The following is a 9,801-nucleotide window of genomic DNA, read 5'->3' as shown; positions in this document are numbered from 1 at the left end:
GGGTGGGTGGGTGGGTGGGTGGACGGATGGATGGAAGGATGGGTGGGTGGACGGACGGACTGATGGATGGATGGATGGAAGGACTGATGGATGGATGGATGGATGGACGGATGGATGAATGAGATGGTTAAATAGCAATACCTTCCAACATCCACTTAAACGCTCTTTTTCATTGAGCTCCAAAAACCTCCCGTAAGGTTCCAATGAACAATCAAAGCTTCTCAATAAGGCAATGCGAATCCTTAAGGGTTGGCAGAATTTTCCCAGGTGCTGTCCCGATTCAAGCCAATTCACGGCGTCTCTTTTACTGGGGAATGCTCCGAGCTTGATGACACCTGAGTAGGAGAAGAGCCATATTTGAGTAAGAAATTGAAACAGCTGAAACAAGTTAAAAGACGGGAAAGGCAGCTCTAGGAACAGACTGACACAATTATAAACAAGAAGAAGAGAGATAAACCAATCGACAAATGGACATGCATATATCAAAATATGTGTGTGTGAGTGTGCTTGTGTGCGTGTGTTTTTGTTTGTGTGTGTGTCACAATATGTTGGAATCAGGCTCTCATCAATGTTTCGGCGAATGGAGTTATTGAATTTTAATACTTGTTTAAGTTTGACTTGCTTTTGTCAAAAAAAAATACCCTTTATTTTGAATAGAAGTCAAAACATTTGAGATTGAAGGAAGTAAAAGTTGTCTGGTAAAGATATGAAACTAACAATAAAATAGCCACCAAAGCCTGGTGATTTCCATCGAAGGAGTGTCCTTGGAAATTGAAAATTTACCATTTTTTGTGTCATTGATCAACGTTTTTCAGTAAAGTCCACACAGAAATGTGTTTCTAAATGGATATAAAAAGTGTTGAGCTCGTCAAAATAATGAAATCATAGAAACTGGCATCTTTCTGTCCATTTGGCAATATTTACCGAATTTTTGCTTACACATTTCTGTGAGGAATTTATTGAAAATAATATGTTGATTTAAGCTTTGAAAGTCGCCAAACTTTGGCACCCATTTTCTCACTAATTTTACTTCTGAAACTAGGCGACACCCACCTCCTTTAATCGCAATTTATATCTCGACGTCTTTCCATGATATATGATTATTTTTTTTCACAAAAAGCAAGACAAGTGAACAACCTTTAAAATGATACCAATAACTCCACAAGTCCAAAAATTGACGAGCGCATTATTCCACCGTGTCGTGACACATACGTCGTGCATATAAATAGCAAACAGATGTATGGGTGGGAAATAGGAAGTGGCTGTCTGTACAGGGGATTATCTCCCCACACGTGGCCGCTAAAGCAGGTCCAATTGTATATATATGTGAGGCAGCATGGTGGAATCAGGCTCTCGTCAAAATAATCAAATTGCAGAAACTTGCATTTTTCCGCAGGTTTGTGAATTTTTATCAAATTTTTGTTTTTTGGCTCAACACCTTTCATACCCATTAAAGAACTCATTTCTGTGTGGATTTTTCTGAAAAACGTTGATTAAAAGCACAAAAAATGTAAATGTTCAGTTACCACGGACTCTTAAGTTAAGGAAATAACTAATCTTTGGCGGCTATTTTCTCACTAATTTTACCTGTAAAAACAGGTGACCCCCACTTCCTTCATTCACAAATATCTCTACTTGTATTCAAGATAAATAGATATTTTTTTCAACCAAATAAAGACAAGTGAACAAGCTTAAGATGATACCAATAACTCTAAATGCCAAAAATTTCACGAAAGCCTGATTCCACCAAGCTACCTCACATATATGTAATGTAAAATAAAAGATTCAAGAACAAAAAAACAGTATTTACAAAAACGTGAAACTGAAGCAGAATTTCAAAAAAATGTAGCAGCAGCATAAACATTTAAATTGTTCAAATAGAAGCATGAAAAAGAAAAAAAATTATGATTGTAACGGGGTTTTTTTTCAAACTCTAATTAGTAGCACACATTTTTAAAAGTAAAGGCTTTAAAAAATAGTACAGACCTGTCCCGCAACAAGACAGCTGGAATGTTTGTCCCGGAGTCAAAGGTTCTTGCATTAAGCACTGACCATGTGCCTTAGAGTATGTGCTTGTGGACACGAACCCTCTCTGCACAGAGACATTTTCTCCATGAAACTTGCACGAGAAATGAGCCTTGCGGAAGAGTTCGCTCATGCCAAGGGAAGGAATATCCATAGAGTGATTTTCTTGTGCATCAGGAGATGCCATTTTGTCAGTTGTAACCCTTGATCCTGAAAAGTGGGGGTACAAAAATGTCATCTATTACGATCAAGTAAAAAATAAAAGAAAGTACTGAAAATTCGTTCGACAATTCTGTCTTTGTGTTCGGGCTTCACGAAAATTTCTTACAAAGATAGAGAAGGAAAAAAAACGGGCCCGTCTGTGTTCAACCTATTTGGGTTATACTGTACTTTGTCATATATATATATATATACATATATATATATATATATATACAAATGATAAATGCTGCCATGGATCATGTAGATTGTGTAAATAATACCAGAAAGGCTTATTAGACCTCAAGAGCAAAAGATTGGTTTAATCAGTAAAGACAATAAGGAGATCAAAGCATCATTTTAATAGAGAGCGATCAGCGTCAGTGGGGAACCGGCAACCAAACAGGGAAACTTCTGTTGCAGGCTTGCATAATATATATGGTCGCAGTGGACGTGGATCTTTTTGAGTGCGTTCTACACCATGCAAAACCTCATACATTAGCCTGGCCTGGAAGCGATTTTATTTTGTGTGGAAGCGTAGACTAAAGGATTAGCGGGCTAACCCAGATTTCAGGGGTTTCCAGAAATCTTGACCTACACCAAAAGTGGGCATTGCCCTAACTTGGTTTCATTGGTGTATTTGGTTATAGAGAAAACTCTCCTGGACTTTCAAAGAAACTGAACAAGGGGCAAAAACTTTACCTTCCATTTTCTCAAAACAGCGTTTTTCAGGATAGCCCCCTTGTGCTTAAAGTGACCATATACTCGAGACACTGAGGAAGAAATATTGGCTTAAAACCCTAGGCAAAGAGACCCAAAACACTATGGGGGCCGGGATTGTGGACCAGTGATGAACAGAAGCCCTTCACACTAGAGACTGCGTTGTCCATTTGTGTGGTGGAGTCAGGGACTCGTCAATTTTTGGCCATATATATGGAGTTGCTGGTCTGGTATCATCTGAAGGTTTTAATCATTTGTCCTGCTTTCAAGATTCTTTTTAGGTCAGGGGGGCAAATTAAGTCAAATATTACTATTTTCAAACACCAATAACTCAATAGCTATTGATTTGCAGCAAAAATGAAGGCCATATCGCTGGTGGAGTGATGAAACCTCGTAACCCTCAATTTTTTCGAAAATCGTTTTTTTGCCTTAATGTCTTCTCCCAGTCCTTCTTCACATTGTGTCAAAAGCACTAGGTTAAATTATAAAGAGAAAGTATGAAAAAAACTTACTTTAAAAAACACGTATGTTTGCCCCTATGATATCCTGGCGTGATGAAACCTCGCAACCCTCACCTGGTGCGCCGATTTGCTTTTGCGTGGTTTCATCACTCCCGGTTTGAGAGAGCGGCTTGCTTTTACGAGGTTCTGGTTAAGCCTTCATTAAGAATTGACTTAATGGAAGCGCTTATAATTGACATTTTTTGGTGCATTTTATATGCCTGACTTAATAAAGAAATGTTTCATTCATTCATTCATTCATTCATTCATTCATTCATTCATTCATTCATTCATTCATTCATTCTTTCTTTTATTCATCCATTTTATTTCAGCCAGTTCAGAAATTCATATATGACCCTAAGTGAAAGAGTTACATTATGTAAATCTATTTGAAATCCTGTTATAGGGATGACTAACGCATTGGTAAACAAGATGTTCTCATAAAGCACAAACGTAGTTTACACTTAATTTAAGGCAACAGTCACACGTTGAAAAGACAGGTGACAATAGTCCTTACTAAGAATAAGTGATAGGTCTATGCACTCTCCAGATGTCAACTGGCCATTTTGTTTATCAAAGAGAGGGTAAGGTTTCACCCGTTCTCAGACTATGAATCCGCTGATTAGTCGGATCCTTCAGTTGTGGTTGAGACCAAATTATAGTACAGAACTTACCCATGTTTTTCTTGACCCTGAAGTCTATAGAGGACATTGTGACAAATTTGTGCTTCAATAATACAAGTGATATGGACATAATTTACGCATCTGTTTTGAATATCTAACCCCAACTGGGCTCGCATCACTTAGATTTTTATACCATCCAAGGGCTGGTTTGGAAACCACTGAGCAGACTCCGTTACCTGAATTGACTCCAGCTACCATTTTGCAGTCCTTTCCAGGGATGTGCCTTATATGTGGAGGCAAGGAAGTATCAGCATCATCACAGACTGAGTATGCACCAACACCAGTGTCGCCTGGAATCACGCCCCAAACCACACTGACGTTTCCCCAGGCAGCTGAAAGTCAGCTGTTGAATTATTACCCGCAGAATCACAGCAGCACGATCTGCAAACCACATTCCTAGGTCCATCTCACCTTCAGGCACCTTAGCCTCTTTTCCTGGAGCCTGATCCAGAAACACAGCTCATTTGGGATGCCACAGGGGAGAAGAAAAGGTTTTCAGGGGTGGCAACAAATAAGCGAAGGCCATCCGTGGATCTGGTCAGGAATACCATAATGATTCAATGAAAAGCCCAGCTAAGTCACTGAAACCAAACTGTGATTGCAAGAACTGAACTCTGAAATGTAAAGGGCAAAGGGCCCTCGAGGAAGACAGACACATTAATTTTGATTTAGTGTGATCCTCTCATGGGATGAAAAAAATGTCTCTTTATTGGACTAGTGGACATAAACCAACCTCAGGGGAGGTATTCAGAAACTAACCAGACTGGGCATACACCTTCAAATACACATTTAAAAAGGTGGCCATAGGGTGCCCGTGTGTAAAAAGATGTTCCTGCTTTCAACTGGGTTGAGTGAATGATTTGCAAGAAACATTTAGAACCAATTATCAAAGGAACTCAGATATCTACAAAATGTATGCACAATTTTGCCAAGACCACGGGAGACAGCCTCTCAACAGACCCCCCCCCCCTAATCACTAAAACAATCAGGCAGAATAGCCTGCCTTGTTCATGTCAAAGAAAGATATGTGCGACCTTTCCATTATCCGTGAAGTTGGCAACGTGCGGAGGATTTTGGAATGCTCACATTCTAGAAAAGGGGCAGCGTGCAAGGGAAAGGAACGAGACAAATAAGAAGCCATCAAATATCTCGCCAGTGATGAACCTAAAACGGCGCATGTTTTCTATGGATCTTCAGCTTGTGCTCCTTACACTAACACCTAAACTGACTCCATCAGCCCTATATTACAAAACAAAGCGTGCCGTTCATAACTTTACGATACTTGAAACTGCAACCCATCAGACTACTTGTAACGTGTGGCATGTAGCAGAAGGGGGAATTAGCAAATACGTTTGCTTCATGTCTATTGGCTTTCTTGAAGGAAAAGCTGTACTTCCAGAAAACCATCATCAACAGGGACTGCTGTGGTTACCAATACAGAAATGCCACCCTAGCCAATGTTTCTCTCAGCCTGTTTACAACAACACATTGTAGCACAATCGAACAGAAATGGTTGATCAAATGACACACAAATGTAAGTTGACTGTGCACTCAACTATTGAAAGATCAGTTCGAAAAGCTCGAATCGAGGTTCCCCTACATTACCTCCATTTCTTCAGGATGGCCAGAGAAAAACTCGACATTATTCTAAGTGAGGAAGCTACAAGTCTATCAGACCAGGAAGAAAAACGGGTCATCCTGTTGTCTCCGACATCAGGTGTTTGAAGTACACCCAAGACATGAACATCCAATTCAAGCTGCACTTCAGTGATAAATGGGCTGACGTTCCGAAGGCAGGACACAGAAACATGAGGAGGTCTATCCTGCTACACCACTGAACACAGAACGTCTTAAAATCCAGCACTCCCAAGTACAATCACCTGTAGGAGCTTGAATCTGATATTTCCAATATAGGTCATCACTTTATGACAATTTACCCCGTTATCATTAATGGCTATTCGTTATGGGGTTTTTTTCAGTTCAAGACATCGTACTGATCTTTTAAGGTTTTTTTTGTCTGCACGTACGTTATGTATTTTCATAATTAACCCAATTAGTATTCATGACTCGCCACCTTTTATTTGATTGACATCCTCCATTCGTTTTTCAAAGCATTTTGTGGTGAGTGTTTGTGTGTGTGTGTGTGTGTGTGTGTGTGTGTGTGTGTGTGTGTGTGTGTGTATATATATATATATATGCGTGTGTGTGTGTGTGTGTGTGTGTGTGTGTGTATTACATTGTTTTCTTAATAAATTTTGTAATGGACTGACGCATTAAAACATTGAAAAAAACATGTCTATATTTTTATCTAGATCTATTTCTTACGATTGTGAAAGCCATCTGCAGTGCAACCAGAGACCATATTGCAGAGATATACTTTTCATTTGGGCTTTTTTGTAAAATGGAAGTAACCAGATCTAATCGTGGTAAATTATATTGAAACAAATTGCACAAATCGCTAATCCGTTTGAGGATTCAAACCCAAATTCTGCAGATAACACACATTTATTTGACTTCAGTTGGTCGGGAATCTAACTCTAAACTAATTGGTATTGAAAAAACATCGTTATCACTTTGTGGCGTTCCAAACAACAGATGCATACTGCAACCAAATGAGCTGCGAGAAAACTCGCAATCCTCAAACTCTGTCCTGATGAAACCTCGCAACCCTCCCGCCGGCTGACTACGTGGTTTCATCACGACAAAAATGTTGTGATGAAACCTCACATCCCACGGCATAACCATTTAAACATCAGAAAAGTGATTTTTTGGGTACTAACCACGTTTATAAGGTGTTTTCATTTATCTGTACCAACTTTGGTTCATATTGATCATTTTATTCACGAGTAAATCAGTTTTTTGTCTCTCCTGTAAAATTTTCCTTCCTGGGGTTGCGAGGTTTCATCACTCCACCAGCGATATATTCGAGTTCAGCATGCCTAATAATATACTACTAGAAAAGAAGTATAGATCTGGCTCTAGATCTGTATAAAATGTGATCATGAGACGGGTGCATGAGTAAAAGAAAAACGAAGTGACTATTTCTCAGAACGTTCGGGAAAATAAAGTTGAACTCTATTTCTCCAAACGGTTTCCGATCTCGAGATTTTTTGGGTTACTTGCGAGATTTAGGCGTCATCCTCTTATTCTGCCATTCTGTGAGGACTGGGTTAAGCATTTTTTGCATCAAATTCAATTTCTAGAGCCAGAGATTTTTAAATGTCTGAATATTCAGGTACTTCATTTGTGGTTGGGGCAACGTTCCCGGACTATACTTCCTTCATTTGAAAATACCTTCAAAAGGTACTGCGAGAAAACAAGACTGCTCGACCTTGGCACTAACCTATTTTGCATATAGTCACCCAGAAAAACTAAAATCCTTCATGCAAAAAAAAATGATTTTTTATGACTTGATGGACAATACAATCAGTACAATAATGTCTTGCAGATTCAAACTGTCCTTGTTGATCTCTGCTTTGAGGTATATGTTTTCCGATCCGATTTACTGAATCCTTTATTAAATACAAGGCCGTCGTTATTCGGACTCGAGTCCAAATAAAAATTTTTCATATTCGGACTCGAGTCCGAATAAAAAAATTTCTTATTCGGACTCGAGTCCGAATATGAAAAAATGTTATTCGGACTCGGGTCCGGAAAAAAGGAAGTGTCTTCATTCTACAGATCCAACGTTCAGTGCTTCCAATTTTCCGCCATTTTTTAGTTTCCCCCACACCTTATCTGCCGATCCAATGCCCGCCGCCTCATTGATACGCCTCCCCCCCCCCCCCCCCCACGATTCGCACTTTTTTTGTTGTAGAAAAAGGTAAAATTGAAGATTAGCAGACCACCTGGCATATTATGAGCTGTGTAAAAAAAAAAAGACCGATTCGTTCAAATACACAAGCCTGTGTCATATCGATTGTTTACCAAGGAAAAGTTGTGTTGCTGTGTAGAGCTCAGCATACGGCAACTTTTGATTCCATAGACCAGCGCACAATTCATTACGTATTCATTACGTAGATCTACGTCAAGACTAGCTTATTATTGTAATAATGATCAGTTGCCAGGGGGGAAAAGACCGACGCTTATGCGACGTTCAAAGCCCGGACCGATAGTGCCCCCCACCACCCTCCCCGACACGCACACAGCCACACGTGTGCAGGCCGCCCATCCGACCCTGACACATGCTAACGAGCCATCTTTAATTGCTTCTGATGACCTCTTGATAAATAAACATTTATTAGAAGCGCTATAACTTTTCAGGCCGGCCTCAAATTCATCATAAGATTAAAACTCAGCTCCAGCACAAAACGCCTTTTTGCCCGAAGTGATCCCGGTCTCTACCCAGCCTGAGGCGAGTCACGAGTGAGGCAGGACAGGAAGCCGGATTCACGAGTCACAAGAAGTCGGAAGTGATGTCATGCTGGACAAGAATCAGAGTCCGAATAACATTTTTTCATATTCGGACTCGAGTCCGAATAATCACTTCGTAAATACAAAGCGTCGCATTACCTCTCCCGAAAGTGTTTGTGATACAGTCTTGTCAGATTGTTACATTTCTTACGTGAAAGTTTGACTTTGAAATGATCTGATCATATTATTGACATTGTAACATTGTTGATTCCTTTGGTCGTGCAGGGAAAATTTTACAATTAGCGAAAATAAAAGTAAAACTCGCTTCTGAAGAGAATACTATAGAAATATCATGGAGACCAAACTTTGATTCCGAATGAGACAGTTTTAAATCAAGCTGTTGAAAATGTGAGCCCATCTGATTTGTACACTGACTGTGTAGTAATTTAACCAAGCGAGGAAGGGAAACGAAGGACGTTTACCGAGTTACTGTTCGGAAATAGATCTATATCTAGATCTAGATCTAGATCTAACCTAACTTTAAACGTGTATAAATAGCTAGTTTGTATACACGTCTTATTTTTATTTGTAGTAACCAGTACACAGTCGTTACTGTCAATAATGCGCCACAATTGACCATCGCCTACGCATATAACCCTTCACGAGTGTAAATGAGAACGACGAACCGTTCCTTTCGTCGTTTTCGCTTTCATCGCAGGACTAGCCAAGAGATATCTATACTTACTTGCTAACTCTTGAGGCGGGGCAACTAACCGAAGACGAAGAGTTCAGGAAACAGGATTCTTTCTTGGTCTGCCACAACTTAACATACACAGCGTGGCTTTCGTTCCAACAACATCCTATGCATCCTATAACTCTAAAAACAGCTTCTAATCTAGATCTAGATCTAGATTCTCGATCTAAAGTCTCATGACATAAGGCTAGCCTAGCAGCTGCAGGATCTCTTGCGAAAATCTTGCTTCAAAGTAAAGGGGTTGCCAGATGTATTTCCTGTGTGGGGCCAAACGACTAGTAATTTTGGAGCCAAATTAGATCTGTAGATAATTCCATTATTTCTGCAACTCTATATTTTGTCCAACAATTAAAGACAGCAAATGTATAGCGCAAATTTCCGCTCACTAACAAGGTCTGTACGCTTTACAATCTATTTCTTTACCCCAGCAGACCTGATAAAGCTTTCTGAAACAATTTCAACCCCCCCCCCCCCCGAAATCCGGAAGCATAAGCAGTGCAGGTTGCATTTTATAGGCAGTAAAAGACTAACCTACTGACAATTCAAGATATTTCGCTATCTTTGACCC

General features: G+C 39.8%; 2 protein-coding genes across 2 annotated transcripts in view; one reads left to right on the top strand and one right to left on the bottom strand.

Annotated features, from left to right (window-relative positions):
• Positions 1–9,658, bottom strand: part of LOC101851668 — a gene marked incomplete in the record, with an annotated part of 23,850 nt that extends 14,192 nt beyond the window's left edge. Inside the window, 3 exon segments of the mRNA XM_005106107.3 lie at positions 142–335; positions 1,987–2,235; positions 9,225–9,658. Of these exon segments, the coding sequence (XP_005106164.3) occupies positions 142–335; positions 1,987–2,212 (420 nt within the window).
• The window catches only part of LOC101852349 (C-C chemokine receptor 1-like protein 1), a 78,923-nt gene that overhangs the window by 62,305 nt on the left and 6,817 nt on the right, over positions 1–9,801 (top strand). The window lies entirely within an intron of this gene.

Source organism: Aplysia californica, unplaced genomic scaffold (assembly GCF_000002075.1).
Source record: "Aplysia californica isolate F4 #8 unplaced genomic scaffold, AplCal3.0 scaffold00513, whole genome shotgun sequence".
NCBI classification, from domain to species: domain Eukaryota; kingdom Metazoa; phylum Mollusca; class Gastropoda; order Aplysiida; family Aplysiidae; genus Aplysia; species Aplysia californica.
This window is presented reverse-complemented; position numbering and strand designations above follow the sequence as displayed.